We start from the raw sequence: 19,420 nt of genomic DNA, 5'->3' as shown, positions 1-19,420 counted from the left end.
CACACACACACACACACAAACTAAAGCACAACTTATGTTTTTACCTCCAAGAATGTTCTTATACAGAATTCTAGGATGCTGTTTGCCTTGTCCTCTTGGATAGTGGTAAGTGTTGAGGGTGTCAAAGGGACTCCTAGATTCACAAAACATTTAGGAGTTCAAAGACCTTTAGAGGATTGAATTATCTGTGTAACCCTGTGTGTGTTTTGTGTATGTGTGTGTGTGTGTGTGTGTGTGTGTGTGTGTGTGTGTATGTATGTGTGTGTGTTTTTGAGAGAGAGAGAGAGAGAGAGAGAGAGAGAGAGAGTGAGTGAGTTATTGAGAAATAGTTACAGGGAAAGTATGATGACAATAGTTTGAACAGAGATCATCACCATTCCTCATAATGCTTCATCAAGCTATGTTTTATTTTTATTTTTTTTAACTTCTTGAAACCTCATGGGGTTGAAGAGAGAGAATATTATGTCCCAAAGTAGTGAGGGGTGAAACAGCAAAAGTTATTTGGGAACCATACTGATGCATCAATTATGAAAAGATGATGAAGCGAGGTAAGGTAGGAAGACCATTTTCTAGGGAAGACAGTTAACACACAAGAAGAATCAACATGAATACACACACAGCTGTGGCAGTCCTTTTCGAATGAAGTTGGTAGAACCATAATACATACAACGCATAATAGAGGAGCCAGTGAATGCAACCCATCTGCCATGGTAGCCCCTTGAGCACCTCAGCAAAACACTAAAACTCTGAAATACAGTTTGAAAACCTTTCTAGGAAATGGCAAACTTTTTTTTTCTGTAAAGAACTAGATAGTAAATAGTTTCAATTTGGTGGACCATGCAGTTTCTGTTCAATTGCAACTGCTCAGTTCAGCCATTGTTCCTGGAAGACAGCCATCAACAAAATGTAACTCATTTTGCTGGTATCCAACCTACAATTCTCCCGAGCTTCAATTGGCTTGCTGTTTTGGTTTGCTGACTCCTGAAACCCCCTACATTTCTTTTAACAAGTGGATACTCTGAAGTTGAGAACAGGGAAGCAAGTTGTTGTTAATTGCAGAACTACGACTAGAATCCAAGTCACCTGAGAGCCACCTTGTTACCTTTTCCTTTCATTGTGCTGTCAAATAGAAATTTTTGTTATGTATGTCTATATGGACCACAGTTAAATACTTTCTTTATCATGAAGTGGACGTATTTCTCCCAAATAATGCCATTTTGGAAAGAATATGGTGTGTGTGTGTGTGTGTGTGTGTGTGTGTGTGTGTGTGTTTATATTTTTTACTTTTTGGTACCGGGGATTGAACTCAGGGACACTTAACCATTGAGCCACATCCCCATGCCTTTTTTATATTTTATTTAGAAGGGTCTTGCTGAGTTGCTTAGGGCCTCACTAAGTTGTTGAGGATAGCAGCGGAGTTAAACAGTATAGATCTTTGTTGGATATATCTATAAGGTCTTGCATTGGTAGCATCTAAGAGTTGTCCTTTTTTTTTTTGGTTCCACAGATTGAACCCAAGGGTGCCTAACCAGTGAGCCACATCCCCAGCCCTCTTAATTTATTTTTGAGGTAGAATCTTACTAGGATGCTTATAGTCTCACTAAGTTGCTGAGGCTGGTATCAAACCTGTAATTCTCCCGCCTCACCTCCTGAGCTGCTGGGATTACAGGCATGCACCATCACACCCAGATAGAATTTTCCTTTTCTATCCTGACATATCTAGGCATTAAGTATTTCTGAGGTGATCATGGAGTTTTTAGGTGAGCTATACTTTTTCTTTTTTTAAAGGAAGTGTAAGAAGTATGCTGGTAACAATGGTCCTGGTACCTTGTGAAGAATAATCCCAGTGGTAAACCGTAATGGGATTTTTCTTAGCCTGTTCTATGAAATTTGTCTGACCTGCATGACCATCTTCAGGGCACTCAGAGAACTCCCTGGGCCTTAATTGATTTTCCCTTCCATGTGGTTGGCTCAGTGACTTCTCTTATAGAGGTTTTTTTGTTACAATATTTAGGTTTCCTTTTTCAAGAAAGGGAGAACATGAGAAATCCACATGGCTCTAGATTGCTTGTTTTTCAGTTTTCTTAGCTTATATTGCAGTACTTTGCCATCAAGGCAAGAACTGCATGCTATCTAAGTTTAATTGCCTTTAAGTATAACTGCTGTAAGCCTTCATAATTATGGTTAACATTCTCCACATTAATGTTGCACTGCTCCCTTAGGGTTTTCAGAGTGATTCACAAATAAATGCATTCAACTTTAAATAGCTCATGAGGTTTATAGAACCCCAAAGGTGAAGGATAGAGAATGTTTCCTGCTGTCCAATTATTCAAAATTTAGCAAATAGGAAGGCAGAGGCATCCATGACCTTAAAATTTTGGTTGCCCTGGTCAGTGTTGTTACAAGTAGTCACATGTCCCAAGAATGAAAAATTTAAACTTATTGAGAGAAAGAGCATGATGATTTTGTTTATTTTATTTCCTAGGAAAAAATCTAATGGATTAAAAAAAAACATCTAGGCTTAGAATTTGTTTCAACTGGTTTATAAGATTAGATTGAACAAGGCCTAGAATCAAAGGGAATGTCAAGAAAGTCTGGAAAAAAATTAATTTTGTTTTCCAGTTACCTGGGCAAAGCATAGCACAGGTCTGGTAGGAAAATATAAGATAGGTTTCTTTTCACCTGCAGAAAGTTCAGCAATTCTAATTTGGGGAAGGGACAGGTATAACACAAGGAGCATGTCCTCACCAGTCCACATCAATACTGTCTGAATGGAAATTCTAGGGAGTGGTAGTTTGGAATCATGACCACAAAGGAGTTGTCTGGTCTCTGCAGTGGGGGATTCAGATTGGTCCTTTGCCTTGGCCCCAGCTAAATGGACATGGGTAATGCTGGTTGGGTGGGTAATTTCTTACATTGCAGTTATCTACCTAGGTAGCTCAAGGGCTTGGGGGAACTTGTTGAAAAGTCAAATTAAATTCCTGAATTTAATTCAGGTTATTGATAACATTTTTAACTGAAATCTTAACAGTGACGGTCTATCTCCCTAACTTTAGCTTCCATGAGAGTGGTGACAGAGTTGCCCCACTTGGAAGAATTTCCTCTTTAGAAAGAGTCTACTAGTTGATTTATTAGCATTGACGGGTATCACAAAGGTATTCTGAGAAGCATAATCTGTTCTTATGCAAACAAGGTGGCAAAGCTGTTTTTTTCCTCTATCTTCTTGGGTGTCGAGTTCTTTTTAAAGAACTATGAGGCCCTCCTTATTCCTTCATTCCTGTGGAGCCAAGATGTGACTTATGAGTTACATGGGTACAAACAATTCACTTTATTATTCCCAGTTTGTTTCTACTTTTACTTTTGTATATGAAATATAGGCTTGCAAAGATGAAGAACTGTGTTTGACTTGGGCATAGTTTGATTGATTGATTTGAATCTTTAGGAATCTTTGAAGGTCCCAGAATAAAAAGTTGAGAGGCTACAGTATAGAGTCATCAATTCAGGCTCATGAGATAGAAATCTCAAATAATCTTGGTCTTTAATAAAGAATGAGTAGTCTTGGTCAATGGGGATACTAAAAACTTGAACCATTGGTTCGTAGCTTCCTTTTGAGAAGCAGAAGAAACTTTCCGGGAAAGTGGTTGGATTATATTGAGAACTTATCAGAGACAGCCTTCAAAAATATAATTCTGTCCTCCTTATAGTTGCAGACTTTCTTACCTAGAAATGGAACAGCAGTATAAAATGAGATGGTTTTCCTTTTCATACCAAATTAAACCTTTCTCCCCAAAGAGTCCCCCTACTCCCTTTTTAGCACTTTTTTACACTAACAACTAAAATAAACTATACCTTCCTCAAGAACATTCTGGTTGAGAGTGAAGCAGAGCAGAGGCAAGAACATCCATTAAGTGGGTACCTGAAAAACTTGCCAAGACATGCTGTACTTAAGGGAGTAGACTTAGGGAAGACATAGAGATGGGGAAGGAGAAGGAGATTAAAGAGGGGCTCCTGATTCCATTCCCTCTTTGTATTCTCTGTATGAGAAATATAAATCAGCCTGCTGCACATCACAAAGGACCTTGTCATTCGTTTCTTTTTAGAGCTGGATTCTAGGACAGGAAGGGAGCTAAACACTGCAACGATCTGCATAACTGACTTTGTTGCCCTCTTTCCTTCCATCTTTCAAATCTCCCCATCTGGGATTTCCAGCTGAAAAAGAAGCAAGTGTATGTAGATAAAGTGGAGAAGATGCAGCAGGCCCTTGTACAGCTCCAGGCAGCATGTGAGAAACGTGAGCAGCTGGAGCACCGACTCCGGACACGACTGGAAAGGGAACTGGAATCCCTCCGAATTCAGCAGGTATGAAGAATCTAATAAAGATGGGGTGCAGGGGGAGAGGGAAAAGGGAGAAAGGGAGAAGGCAATAGATGATTTGTGGTTATTTTTCAGTTGGCATTTGGCATGAACAAAAAAGCAAATATTTGCTCATCTTTATGTTTTTTTGCCCCACATACCTCGCTGAAGGCTACCTCCCCATTATAAATAGAATGCCTGCTTCCTTAGCTTCCTATTCCTATTCCAGCAATCCCCCACTATCTCCCAGTAGTAGGGATTGAATCCAGGACTCCATGCATGCTACATAAGTGCTTTTCCACTGGGCTTCATCCTCAGACCTTCTCATTTTTTTTTTTTTTAATTTTGGGGCAGGGACTTCCTAAATTGTTGAAGTCCTCACTAAGTTGCTGAAGTTGGCCTCAGGCTTGTGATCCTTCTGTGTCAGCCTCCCAAGTCTCTGGGATTGCATGGATGAGCCACCGTGCCTGGCTCCAGCAAAATTCTTAATGCTTCTTATGATCTTGCACCTTTTATTTTTCATAGGAACCAAAACAGTAGGCCCTGTAAGAAGTGAAACATATACTATACAAATAGACTCTGAGACATTTTAGAATTAGAAATGGTCTTCATAAATCACCTGGCCTCAACTTTAGAGGAGAGAAAAATCAATATCCAGAAAAGATTGTATGACTCACAAAAGATCACAGAAGTTAGGGGCAAGTTAGCAACTAAATCCTAGATTTTTGAAATCCCTATTCCTGCCAAGTAACTGGCTGGGATGGCAGTTTTCACCCTATTGATCCACTTTTTGAGTATCATGACATTTATACATGGCAGGCTCTTTTTCTGACCAAAGGAGTCTCACATTCAAGTCCAAATCCCACGGTCTGAAGAGAAGATCTGAATTCCCCTTTCTTTTTTCTGAATCAGAATCCAAACTAGAAACTGAGAATGTAGCTCAGGGTAAGAACACTTCCTTGGCATGCACAAGGCCCTGGGTTCAATCCCCTGTACCACCAAAGGAAAAAGAAATTCAAGCTTAAGTTGCTTGAAGTAGCCTTTCTTCAAGTGGAACTTGGACACTGTGTTTCTTTCTCTTGTTAATCTGAGGGGTCTTGGTATCTCCCTCAACAGCGCCAGGGCAACTCTCAGCCTACCAACGTTTCAGAATACAATGCCACTGCCCTGATGGAGCTCCTTCGGGAAAAGGAGGAGAGAATTCTGGCCCTGGAAGCTGATATGACAAAGTGGGAACAGAAGTATTTGGAGGAAAATGTGATGAGACATTTTGCTCTGGATGCAGCAGCAACCGTGGCTGCTCAGAGGTGAGGAGGTGGTTGAGAGGGCCACTGCTTGATGTGGGTGATTGCTAAGAACTGACAGATAACTGATTCATACATTTTCCAGTGTATGATTTTCTCTGATACTCTAGTCTTTCCTCCAATTTTCTTCTGAAGTATGTGATTTTTTTTTCATCTGGGGTTATGCAGGGACTGAATGGCTTCGGGGACAGAGGGTCAGGAATTTGAAAATCAAAGTTGTTTTATGGACTTACTAGAATAATAGTAGCGCTTGCCTCAGAAGCCAGGAAAATTACAGATGGGATCGGCTAAATATTTGTACACCTCCCTCCCCAGAGCCACTTTCTCTCAGCCACATGTGCACACTGTTTAGCCCTAGGGCTGGAATGAAACCTCCTTCAGAGAAATGCCACTCAGAAGCTAAATGTCACTCAGTAGTGGCTGCTGCCATTTGATAGCTCTGGTTTGTCCTGGGTATGTTAAAGGCTGTGCTGAACATGAATCCATCCCTGCCCTTTGAGAAGGTCTATATTTGAAGGCCACATTCTCTGTGTGCTTAAGATCATCACATGTGAGCAGTCACATTCCATCTGGTACCAGGGAGAAAGTGGCGGGAGGATTTTGGTTTCAATTTTTTATTTGTCCTCCTTTATATATTATAAAAACTAAATTATTGGCCTTTGGAGGAAACAGTTATTCTTATAAACAACTTATAGTTTGTCTTGCTGCTCTTCATTATCATCAGTTGAAAAAGAAGGAAAGAACAACAAAAACTCAGTTCAGGTTCAGTTCAGGTGATGATTTTGGTCATGTTGATAATAGCTCCTGATTTGGAGTTGGGTATCAAAGGTGTGCTATGGCATATTGCTCCTAGATAGATTCCTATCCAGAAAGTTTTTAAAAACCACAGTGCTCTTAACACTTCAGTATATGGTAAGCCAATAGAGCCTAGAAAAATGCTCACCAGACTTTGGGCTGCAATATATGTGTGGAAGGGGAAAATGGATACATTTATTTTTGAGTACTTCTCATGCCCGATCAGATGGGGTAGGGCATCAGTGCTTAAGGAACTGTACTGGTGCTTTGTCAAACTCACTCCTTATTCTCTAGGAAGACACCTTACATCTCTCTAATGTAACCAGCTTGCTTTCAGATAGTCCCTATATAGACCTTTAATAGATAGAAGCTATCAATGGCTTGATTTTAACATTCCCTGGCTTTGTTTCTTGAGAAAGACATGCTCAGTACATTCCAGGTACCCCAGCTGAGCCAGAAGATGGTAATAAGTTTTGTAGGCAGATTCAAAGAACAATTAAGTATCATTTTACCTCTAGCTTACAATGAAACACCGGTGCCTAGCACTTGTTCAGAGGTTATTCATGAAATCATGACACCGAAAACAGTTATTATTGGGAGGTAGGGAAACATAGGGTAATTTTGTCATGTTTGGACAGAATCTTAGAAAGATGCAACTCCTAAGTGTGTGTAGTGTGAGAAAATACTAGAAAGCAGGGTGCTGATTCCAGGTCAAAAAAACAGGAAAGCTGGATGGGGCTTATCACAGGGGGGTGGGGCTTATATATGTATATAAAAACACTACCCCCCTTTCTCCTTTTAAAGCATTGATTATTAAGGGAACTGCCTTTCAGATGGATGACCAGGATTTGTTGGCTCCCATAAAAGGTAGAATTAATTAAAATTGAATTCCTTTAAATTATCAGGTAGAAAGTTTTCATGTAATCAATGCTTTTGGAAAAATATGTGCTTATCATTTAGCATGAGAAAACACAGCCAGTTCCCATTTAATAGGAACATTTTCTGATAGTTGCACAGGCAAACATTCCAGATTTGAACTGTGCTTTCTTTTTCTTTCTTCTTCTTTTCCCAGTGGTGCTGAAGATTGAACCCATGAACCCAGGGCTTTGTGAAAGAAAGTGCCCTACCACTGAGCTGTACCCTCAACCCTTTTTAAAAAACTTTTGAGTCAGTCTCACTAAGTTTCTGAGGCTGGCCTCAAACTTAAGGTTCTCCTGCTTCAGCTTTCAGAGTCTTTGGACTCGGAAACATGCACCACCACACCAGGCCTTCGTGTCATTTTTGCATGCTACCAATCCAGCCCATGGGAGAAACCGAAAGATTGAGATTGTATTCAGATTCCCATGAAATGAGAGAACAAGGTGATTCCTCCAGACCCTTCTATTTCTAGGACTAAACTATATTTCTTTTTTTTTAGTTGTAAATGGACACAATGCCATTTTATGTATTTATTTTTACGTGGTGCTTAGGATGGAACCTAGTACCTCACACGTGTGAGGCAAGTGCTTTACCACTGAGCTATAGCCCCAGCCCAAAAACTGTTTTTCTAAAGGTAGTACCTCTTCTGCTTTGCTGTGGAGTTTGGTCTCCTTTTCCTCTTTTGTTTTTCATGATATTACAAATTTGGGAGGAACATTCAAAAACTTTATTTCTGAACCCGTGGGCTCCTCTGCCTGTCTTGCCAAGATCTCTTCCCATTCCTTTTCCATTTGTTTCCCTTTTCCTCCTCCCAACCTAAATGTAGATACTCAGCAAGGTTCTGCTTTCTGCCCCTTTCTGTGGTAAAAGCTTATATTTGCTTTCTTTCAAAATAATTTTTAAGTGCCTGTGATATTGGTTGCAGATGGAAAGTGCTCCAAATTTGTTTAAGGAGGGAAAGAAAGACAAACAGAAAATAAGAGAAAGGAAGTGAAGGAAATGATTTCTAAATGTATAATTTATATCCCTAAACTTAAGTCCTTGTTTTAGTGTACTGCTTAGTTTCTGTGTATGCTACTAATGTCTCAAACTTAATATATTCCAAACCTAATAACTCATAGGTAAATGAAGAGTTTCACAATTAGGAAATCTTACTTAGATGGTGTCAGTGGTAGTGGTAGAAGATAGAATATTTTTTCAACTTATTAGTTATACATTAAAAAAATCTCATTTAGTTGTACATTTTGGTTCATGTTGGTAATTGAATACAACAGTGTAGCTGCCACCAGGACACATTCTGAAATGACCTTGTGCCCCTTGAATTTGATCCCCTTTTCTCCAGACAATGACTGATCTTCTTTTTGTCATAAATTTGCAATTTTCTTTTCTAGAGTGTCATATAAAAGGAGTTACATTGTGTTTACCCTTTCTTTTTGAATTTTTGTGATCAGCATTAATTATTTTGAGGCCCTTCCAGGTTGATGCATGTATTAATAGTTCATTCTTTTTTATTGCTGAATAGTGTGTCATGGTACCAGAGCTTATTTATTTATTCACTTGATGATGGACATTTGGATTGTTTTCAGTTTGGGGACATTGTGAATAATAAAAGACATTTTAAAAAATATCTTTATTTTATTTATTTATTTTTATGTGGTGCAGGGGATCATCAAACCCAGCGCCTTGCCCATGCTAGGCGAGCATCTACCACTGAGCCCCAGCCTCAGTCCCAATAAAAGACATTTTAACATAAAGAAAAGACAAATTGATCTTTTCTCAAATAAGAAGACATATATTAGGTAGTCTTTTTATATCCTTCCCAGCACTTTGATTCTATAGAATACCTTTTGTCAAAGGGAAAGCTGTCAATGAAATGATTTCAGACAGGACCAGGGTATGAAAGCTAAGTTTAGCCTTAAAAGGTCCAGGAGAAGGCATTTAACCCATATGGAGAGTGTTGGCATTGCCCTTCATCCTGAGATGTATCTAGATACCAGATTTACCATCTCTGTGATATTGGACAGTCATATGAGTAGGTGAATTTTACTTGATGAAAAGTTAAGATGGCTAGTGAGGGGGGGAGAAAAGAGTAAATCAATGATTTTTTGCTTATTTAAAATTAGTATTTGATACTTAAATATTTTTTTCTTCAAATGAGTAATGGTGATTTATATTATTTATAAAAATGTGTAATGCTTATTATACAAGGTGCTCTTCTGAGCATTTTACTCTTATTTCTTATCCTCAGAATACTTTTAGGGAAATTGCTATTGTCCATTGTACAAAAGGAGGAAACTGAGGCACAGAGGAAGGGGTTAAATAACTTACCCAAGATCACACACAGCTACTAACAGGTGTAAGAACCAGAATTTAAATTTATATTTTTGTTATCTTAGCTGCTGTACTCTACTGCCTCCTAGATATGGGTATAGCTCAAAGATGGTGAAATTGGGATCATTAGCTCTTCAGTAATACAGTTTGAGACTTGTTATTTGGTACTAGGGACTGAACCCCAAGGTGCTTTACTATGTAGGTAAATTCCAAGTCCTTTTTATTTTTTTTTATTTTGAGGCAGGGTCTCACTAAGTTGCTGAGGTTGGTCTTGAAGTTGGAATCCTCCTTCCTCAGCCTCTTGAGTCACTGGCATTACAGGTGTTCACTCTCATGCCTGGCTTGAGATTTATTATTTACTCCCTTGGAAATATTATAAACAATCAAAATAATGCCTATATCAAGGCTCTTCTCTAGATGCTTAACATAGATAAGGGAAATTATGATCGAGTTAAATTCTCTCTTCATCCCCAGAAGACCCATTTGACTATGCAAATTTTTTAAATGTTTTTGTAGTTGTAGATGGACAGCATGCCTTTATTTTATTTTTATATGTGGTGCTGAGGATCGAATCCAGTGCCTCACATGTGCTAGGCAAGTGCTCTGCCACTGAGCTACAACCTCAGCCCAATTATGCAGATTTTGAGTTTCAGCTCACAAATGGCGAATTTCTTTCCTTTTGTTTTTGGTACTGGTGATTGAACTCAAGGGCAGTCGACCATTGAACCACATCCCAGCCCTATTTTTTAGTTTACTTAGAGACAGGGTCTCACTGAGTTGCTTAGCATGTTGCTTTAGCTGAGGCTGAGGCTTTGAACTCTCTATCCTCCTGCCTCAGCCTCTCAGAGCCACTGGGATTACAGGCATGTGCCATCGCACTAGGCAGTGAATTTATTTCTAAAGAGCAGCAAAAATGGTAACAAGATAACATACCTGATTGACCATATAATATTTTAGTATGCATTTACTGAATCTGGTCATTACCTTTCTCTAAACTTACAGTGTTTCATTTATATTTTGGGTAAAGTAAATTCAGGAAAGGAAGAAATAAGGGCAGGAAGAGCAGAGGTAGAAGCTCCTCATACACGTCACACATGGCGACCTATTCCTTCTTGTCAGCATCTCTCAGATACCATCCTCTGCTTTTTTCTCATTCTGCCTTCTATCTTAGTCATCCCTGTTTTTAACTGTGGCTTCTCTCTAATAATAACAGTGGTATTAACTCTGTAAGACTAACCCTGGCATCTCCAGGATTCAAGTTCGAGTCTCAAGACACTTACACTCCAATGTCCCTAAAATTGCAAGCTGTCACAGCACTTTCCAAACATCATCTTCTCAGTTTCCTACGACAGCAAATGGTATGTCATCTTTCCTAGATATTGTAATTAGAAATAAAGTCTTCATTCATTCTTCCCTCTCCCTAACACCCACATCCAAATGGTCTCACAGTTCTTCCAATTCTACCTCCTATAGCCCATTTCCATTTCCCTTCCCACTTCACCAGTTCATGTTTTCCTTATCTCTCAATGGGATTATTGCAATCACCTTCCCAAATTGTCTGTCTGATTCCAGTGTCTCTCTCCTCTAATCCCTCCATCACACTTCAGCAAGAGATAATGTTAGTGTCCTAAAGCTTGGCACACATCAGTTCATTCCCTTAGAAAAGCTGTAATAATTTTCAATGCCTCTTGGAATAAAGTCCAAGTTCATTCCTAGAGCGGTTAATTATTTACTTTGTCTTGCCTTGAAAGTTTCCTGAAGTCGGAGCCTAGTCTTTTCCACATTTCTCCCCTCAGCAGCCTCCCAGTGACTTCAAACACTGATCCGCTTATGGTAGAGTCCATGTATTAATAAAAGGATCCTGCCCATAGGGCAAGATAGACTTGAAGTTTAAACGATCACTAAGTATTTTAATCATGAGGTCATAGGTGTCATTCTAGAGAGGAATTTGAGTAATGTGATTGGGATTACTTCTTTGAAGAAAGGAAGGAGAGAGAAGATGACTAGGATGGGGTATTCACAAGAACTGTTTAGTTAAGAATTTGAGATGGGTTATATAAAGTTCAGGGATATGTGGTTCAGAGTTTGCAGGTTGTGTTTTGAGAATGTAGTCAGCATCTCTGTCCTGATGTTTTTAAGGATGGTCTCAGAGTATTGTAAGTAGCTCCTTCAAACACTATGCTTCCCTGCTTTTTCCTGGGCCATTGGCTTACTAGTCCTAGTCTTCTAGAAGGAAGATTGATGCTGAGGGCTGTCCTGGCAGCCCTGTAGGAATTCATTTAAGTGCCCCACATTTTCAGTCTCCATTCCTGAGGAGTTCACAGTGTCCATGTCAATTAGCTGGCAGGGCTCTGTGTACCCAAAATGGTCTTTTATGCAATGAAAGTGGCAGTAGGCCAGCACTAGTTCCCGCAGTGACAAACCGTACGTTCAAGTCCCCAGTGTCCGTAGACACCATGCTCTTTTCGAGAGGCCTGGCTCTAAAGCCTCAGCCATCAGTTCACATTGGCACTCTGCAGTGCAGGAATAGACTCTGGGATTTTACCAAGTGCTGGAGGTTTTTCAAGCCATACTCTCCTGTATGTTATTTTTTTTTTACCTTTGCACTTCTCACTTAATAATAAATAGCTTTGTTGAGTGCCTTTACAGTGAATGATGCTTTATGATTTTACATGCATAGTTTTATTTTATCCCCTGTGACATGAAGATACAATTATGGTTTCCATTTTGCCTATGAGAAGATTGGGGCATGGAGCTGGAAACTGACTTTCTGAACTCATTAGGCTTGTCAGTGGTAGGGTACTTGGGGAAGCTGGGACTTGATCCCAGTGTCATCTGTAGTCAGAATCCTGTTCTCAAACACTACCCAACATTGTTTCCTCTCAGAGTATCAAGTAGGGCTACAAGCAGGTGAATTGCACCAGAGGAAGCATAGAATTCTGAGGTGCTAAAATATTTTGAATTTAGCAAATGTTGAGAGAGCCATTGCATTCCTCCTACTTTTTGCTCTCCATTCCAATAAGTGGTTTCAGCCTCATATATAAGATGCAAGCAGTTGTTTTGCAGAGGCTTGCCAAAATTCCCCAACCTTTATGTCAATTTTCTGCTTGTTCATTCTCTTGCCACTTTACCCTCATCTGCACTGATCACAATCTGGAAGTTAAGAGAACATAGCTAGCTGCCAGAAGAAAATGTGCCCAGAGTTCTCCCAACCTCTGTTCATTGTTGTGGGAAATGTAGCGATGCAGGACTCTCTCTCTCTTCCCCTCTCTTCCTCTCCCCACTCTCTCCCATTCCCTTTTTCCTGTCTCTGGGTTTCTGTCCCTCTCTATTTCCCTCTCAAATGCATCCATTTTTCATCATTAATTGGTTTTGAGTAAATGGCCTGAGACACTTTCAGATGGAACATGATGGTCCCTTATGCAGTTGGGATTCTGGCAAGGGAACAGTCACATTGATGGGGTAGAGTCATTGATTTGGTGCTAGCATGTTCCAGATGTAGATTAGATAAGGAACCCGGTGGCAGTGAGTCAAAGGCCCTCTTGGTCCACTCACACGTCCTACCTGATCTTAGCTGTTGACGTGCCTATTATTTGTTTCTAGCACTCATTCAGGTGTAGTTACTGATATTCATCTGCAACAATAAGCCACTTAGTAACCCTCCGATTTCCTGATTTCCTTTATAGTCTAACTCTTCCCTTTTCTTGGCTGTCATGAGACTAAAGTAGAATATGTACAAATTCCTGTTACTTGGTCATGATCTAAAAACTTGAATGGGCTATCTGCTAGGTTTGGGGAGGACATCTTTTGCAGTTCTGGAAGGAAGCATGTGCACATTTCATAGAGTTCCTCACTAACTCTTGCAGCCATGTCCATTATAACAACCTCTTCTTCTACTCTGAAGCTGAACCTTCCTATTTTGGAGACTCTTAACACAATAACTCACTCAGGGAACCCATCCGTTCCTAATGTGATTGATTTCCAACTCAGGATTTCTAGGAAAGCCTCCTTCAACTTAGGAGGGAAATAACATCTGTTGATTTTGTTGCCTGCTTGTCTTAATTATTGCCATTTTCCTCCCTAGGGATACAACGGTCATTAACCACTCTCCTAACACTAGCTATGACACAGCTCTAGAAGCTCGCATCCAGAAGGAAGAGGAAGAAATCTTGATGGCCAACAAGCGTTGCCTGGACATGGAGGGCAGGTAAAATATTGATCTGGACCCTAATGCATCTGAGAAGTTGGTGTAGAGACCAGATAGGTCAGTAGGGAAGGGTAAGCATCTTTATTCATGGCTGGAGAAGATGATTATGCAGCCTTACCCACCCTGCTATACTGCTATCTTCCCTGACAGCTTGTTACTTAGAGTTTGAGATGTGATGACTCTGACCATTCCCACTAACTGGCCCCTGGCCTTCCTAATTGCTTGCCATCTGCCTTCTGACAGAGGTGAATTATTGACATTTTCACTCTGAGCTATTCTTCTAGCACCACAACCCAACCCTGTTACACAGCAGACTACTCAACAAAAGAACATCCATTCAAACTGTCATGTAGGCCACCTGATGCCTCTTAAATCCTTGATTTTTTGGCTTGAAAAGCTTCCAGCACTTCCATTTACTTTTTTTTTTTTTTTTTGGTACCAGGGATTGAACCCACAGGTGTTTAACCACTGAGCCACATATCAAGCCCTTTTTTATTTTTTATTTTTAGATAGGGTCTCCCTAATTTTATTAGAGCCTCACTAAGTTGTAGTGTCTGGCCTTGAACTCATGATACTCCTGCCTGAGCCTCCCAAGCCACTGGGATTACAGGCATGCACCACCACGCCTTGTTTCAGGGTTATTTACTTATTACCTGAGGTGGTGGCTCATTCATAGAAGTCTTCAACTTCTCACTGAACACGTTTCCATTGACTCAACTTCTTTGAAAATACATGGCTTTTCTCATATCCCGCTTTTTTTTTTTTTTTTTTTTTTTGCCAAGACTCTACTTTGATTATAAGGTGTAAGAGACAGTTCCTGAATATTCTGTTGTATCCAGTTGGATGTGCAGAAGGACTTTTTTAGAAAACCCTATGATACACCATTCCTTGTCTTCTAACTTAGAACTCAGACTAGGCTATCCCTTAGTCAGAAAGATAATGGGAACTCAAGTACACATAGGTAGCAAGATCAGAGCCCAGGAGTAGCAACAAGGTTGTTTTTTTTTTTTATTTGTTCCTTTTAGTTCTATATGACAGCAGAATCTGTTTTGATATAATTATAGAAGCATGAAATATATTTTATTCTAGTTAGAGTCCCATTCTTATGGATGCACATGGTAGGTATTCACTGTGTTGTTTTCGTATATGTACATGGAAAAACTATGTCATGTAAACCTATGTCAGATTCATTCCAATGGATTTTATATGTTCTTTGTCTTGGACTTCTAGGATCAAAACCCTCCATGCCCAGATTATTGAGAAGGATGCCATGATCAAGGTACTCCAGCAGCGCTCCCGGAAGGAGCCAAGTAAGACAGAACAGCTGTCATCCATGCGGCCAGCAAAGTCTCTGATGTCTATTTCCAATGCTGGGTCAGGCTTGCTCTCCCACTCATCCACCCTGACTGGTACACCCATCATGGAAGAAAAGCGGGATGATAAGAGCTGGAAGGGGAGCCTAGGTAATTACAGCAAATAAGGAAGATAATAGTGACACATTTTCAAGAGAGTCCTGACTAAGTGACCCACATAGCAAGGAAAAGGGGCCACTCTCCACATTCTAGAGGGGAAGATGATGTAGGTTGGGGTTTTCTCCTCCAGAGGGGCTAGCTGTATTAGGAGTTCCTCCACACTCTGAATTCTCACAGTGAAAACATTGAGACCAAAGCCTAGCAAACATGAATCCTGAGTTCATTTGGATAGGAAGGAAGATAATTTGGAGTTCATCTTAAAGTTTCTCAGATTTGGCCTTTGCTGCATGGGACCTTTGTCTTTAACCAAAGCCCATGTGGCCTTTGTGTCATTTAAAATTTCAAAAAATTTTAGCATTTCTGTGTTTCTTGGAAGATCCAGACTCCTCATTAAGCTAAATGGAGCTGGTGACAGGATTTTTGTTACCAGAATGTTCTGATATGAGAACAGAATGTACTTTTTCGTTAGATTCCTGGACAATAGCAGCAGCATCTGAAGCAGCAGCAACTGCTGATATATATGCAATATATTGCGATCTATAATATATTATAAATAATACATATAATAGGTATTATACACAATATAGTAAATTTATATTTTATATATATACTTTTTATATACCATGTATATACTTTTTTATATACCATGTATAGATATATATATTTTATATATATACATGGTCTGAACCATAGATCACACAGTATTAGCACTCCCATGTGTGTCTACAGGCTTCTCCCCTCCCTCATCCTTTTCAGCTCTCTGGTAGTGTGTGGTGTTGGTTAAAACTGGAACCAAGTAAAATTTTGATAAATTGGTGGAACTTAATCACCATTGAAAAATAAACCAAAACAGATTCACAGGACACTTAATATAGTGTGCTGAGAGTTGAATAATGAGGACCAGAAAGGGTCTTCCAAGGCAGAAGACAAGTTTTCACCAAGGTGGGAGGTGGCTCATTTTGGGACTTCACTGGAGGCAAAAAATAAAGGATTTAGACTCATTCAAATTTCTCCTGAACTCATGCAAGAGAGAATAGCTAATCAAACTTCTGGGTTGCAATCACCAATTGTTTCTTATTTGTTTATATTTTTTGTATTGTTTTTCATTTGTAGGCATTCTTCTGGGTGGAGACTACCGTGCCGAGTCTGTCCCATCCACGCCTTCGCCTGTGCCCCCCTCCACTCCCCTGCTCTCGGCTCACTCCAAGACAGGCAGCCGAGACTGCAGCACCCAAACTGAACGTGGAACCGAACCGAACAAAACTGCAGCTGTTGCTCCCATCTCTGTTCCTGCTCCAGTTGCTGCTGCCACCGCTGCTGCCGCCATCACTGCCATCGCTGCCACCAACACCGCCACTGCTGCCACCAACACCACCACCATGGTAGCTGCTGCTCCAGTTGCTGTTGCTGCTGCTCCATCTGCTGCTGCTGTTGCTGCTGCCCAGTCTCCAGCAACTGCTGCTGCTATTTCTGCTGCTGTTTCTCCAGCTGCTGCTGCTCAGTTTCCAGCTGCTGTATCTGCTGCTGCTGCTGCTGCTGCCGCTGTTGCTCCTCCTGCTGCTGCTGCTGCTGCTGCTGCTGCTGCTGCTCAGGTTGCTCCAGCTGCTTCGGCTCCGGTTCCAGCTCCAGCTCCGGTTCCAGCTCCAACAGCGGCTCAGGCTTCTGCTCCGGCTCAGGCTCAGGCACCAACTCCAGCTCCGGCTACGGCTCCTGCTCCAGCTCCAGCTCCAACTCCAGCTTTGGCTCAGGCTGAGGCTCCTGCAAGCCCAGCTACCGGTTCTGGAACACGTCGTTTGTCTATAACAAGTTTGACCTGCAATCCAGACAAGACAGGTAATAATTCTGCATACCACATAGTTTCGAGTTCTGTCCCCAAGTACAGATTTATTTGCTGGTGTCTGCTGTGTAGGTAGAGGTGGCCATTTGGATTGAGCTTTTCATGTTCCAAAGGGAATTTATCAGAAGAGGGAAAAGAAGAAGGTTTGAGATGGGAGCAGGCATGAGTAGGTGCTAGTGTTCTAGTAATGTAAATGAGAAACTTGCCAAATTTCCTTGCTATTGCTTCATGAAGGTTCTAATGCTATCTGTTTGTAGAAATTTGTTTTTTTTTTGTTTTTTTTTACCTTGTCCCTAATGTTCTCTGATCCCTTGTTTCCACACAGATGGCCCTGCTTTCCACTCCAATACTCTGGAAAGAAAAGCTCCCATTCAGATCCTGACCCAGGAGCCTGATACAGAGATGGTGGAATATCTCATCTAAATAGCCCAATCAAGAGCTGCAGTTTCTCAGCAAGAATGAATTAATCATTTTCTTCTTTTGTTTGTTCTTATTTTGAGGGTGAATACAAGGGTTGGGGGGAGGGGATGTTTTTTAAAGGGACTTTTTATTGGAACAATGTAGTACTTTAGTCATACCATATGAACTCCAGTCTATTCTTGATTCTCTAGGAAGTACTTCTAAAAGATAAATTGATCAGAATGTGCTCTAAAGTTTATTGTTTGGAGTTATAGAAATATTGGGACTGTTAACAGGTAGATACACATCCATGTTTTCAATGTGCTTAAAGTTGCTTAAAATGTCCCTATTTGAGATCAGTTTTTATTGAAGAGCACAGTATGTGTAGAAGACAGTGTGGAACATGTAGTTTGTAAGTGGGAAGCCAGAGAGAACTTGAGTGTGTGCTGTCTTCTCTAAACAGCAGCCACAGAAAACTCTCGCTTCAGGCTCATGAATTGGAATAATTTTAGTAGCTGTGTAAGCTGGAGAAAAGGTAGGGAGTATTGGGGTATGAAAGGGTGCTAGAGCTAATTCTCTCTCTGAGTTGCCCAGCTACCCTGCCCCAGCAGATTGTGTTGATCTTCATTTCAGTGGTGCTTTGGAAGTGGATTTTTTTTGGTTCCCTCCTGGAGGTTCATGCATTCATATATGTACTCTGGAGTTATTTATGCATTTGGATAATTAATATATTGCTTTCAGATGCTAGGAGAGTAAATTAACTGAGTGATGCACAACTTCCTGTCTTGTAGGGAATTAAACATCAGGTGCCTTGATGGAGAGTTTCATGAGATTTTGCACACAGACTTCTCTGGTCTGGGTGTAGCCATGAACAGTGCTTACTGACCTTTCATACGATCAATTGGCTTAGTGTTTATTTCTTCTACAGCACAGATTCACTGGTTGGGTCACCAGTCTCCAAATTGCCAGTCATGGGCAAAGTTAGGAGCATTTTTGTTGACAGGTTGAATGCTTTGAATTTCTGGTGACTACTTTAGAATAGTTCATTATGTTTTCCTAAATTGCTAGCATATGTCTGCATAGGCATATGTGACTGTCACCTCCAAGGGAATAGCATCAGAAGTCCAAAGTACCATGCTGCAGTCAGGGGAGAGGTTGATTGCAGCAGTCTCTTCAACTACCTCTTCTCATTGCCAGTGACTCCATCTTGGAATCCCTTTGGGAAGCAGTGGGAAATGTGCATGTGGGCAGGAACCAAAGGAGGCCTTCCCATAGTGCTGCCTCCAGGGACACAGAGGGATGCCAATTGCCACAGGTCCCTGCCCTGTGTCACCTTTCTGCCCTTCATTAAGATGACAGATCTGCAGATATGTCATTAAGATCAGTTTTCAAGGGTATAGGGAGGGTGAGGGAGGTGTGGGAGGGTGCTAGGTAAGGGTAGGGGTGGGTAGATGTTTGGGGATGTATTAGTTAAAAATCCAGACTAATAGAAGAGTAGCCTGATGTATTATGTCATGAGCCATAGTGGTGGGAAGGAACTGTAGCAATGTAGCTCTACCCCCTGATTTTAGTGGTGAGGAATATGAGACTTGGAGAGGTTCAGTGACTCTTTCAGGATCAGATAGCACATCTGTCCATTCTCCCAATTGCCATGCTTATTTTGGGAACTCCTATTCAAAAAAGAAGAACCTATTTTAAGAAAAGGCATCTTCATGGTCCAGGATATATGTATTTTTAAAGCATCCCTGGTTTGAGTAGTTTGTCCAGGGTTCTGAATTTTTCTTTTGCCTCTCCTGCAGTGCCT

The 19,420-nt window shown here is 40.7% G+C and overlaps 1 protein-coding gene across 8 annotated transcripts in view; it reads left to right on the top strand.

The window, feature by feature from the left end:
• Amot (angiomotin) overlaps positions 1-19,015 on the top strand; it is a 65,120-nt gene extending 46,105 nt beyond the window's left edge. For all 8 annotated transcript variants that reach the window (XM_077107744.1, XM_077107746.1, XM_077107745.1 and 5 more), the window contains 6 exons: positions 4,210-4,359; positions 5,470-5,660; positions 13,786-13,908; positions 15,139-15,371; positions 16,494-17,213; positions 17,543-19,015. In XM_077107744.1, the coding sequence (XP_076963859.1) occupies positions 4,210-4,359; positions 5,470-5,660; positions 13,786-13,908; positions 15,139-15,371; positions 16,494-17,213; positions 17,543-17,640 (1,515 nt within the window). In that variant the 3' untranslated portion in view covers positions 17,641-19,015. The remainder of the gene's footprint in view (positions 1-4,209; positions 4,360-5,469; positions 5,661-13,785; positions 13,909-15,138; positions 15,372-16,493; positions 17,214-17,542) is intronic.
• The last annotated feature ends 405 nt before the right edge of the window (positions 19,016-19,420 follow it).

The sequence above is a fragment of the Callospermophilus lateralis genome, chromosome X, assembly GCF_048772815.1.
Source record: "Callospermophilus lateralis isolate mCalLat2 chromosome X, mCalLat2.hap1, whole genome shotgun sequence".
NCBI lineage: Eukaryota > Metazoa > Chordata > Mammalia > Rodentia > Sciuridae > Callospermophilus > Callospermophilus lateralis.
This window is presented reverse-complemented; position numbering and strand designations above follow the sequence as displayed.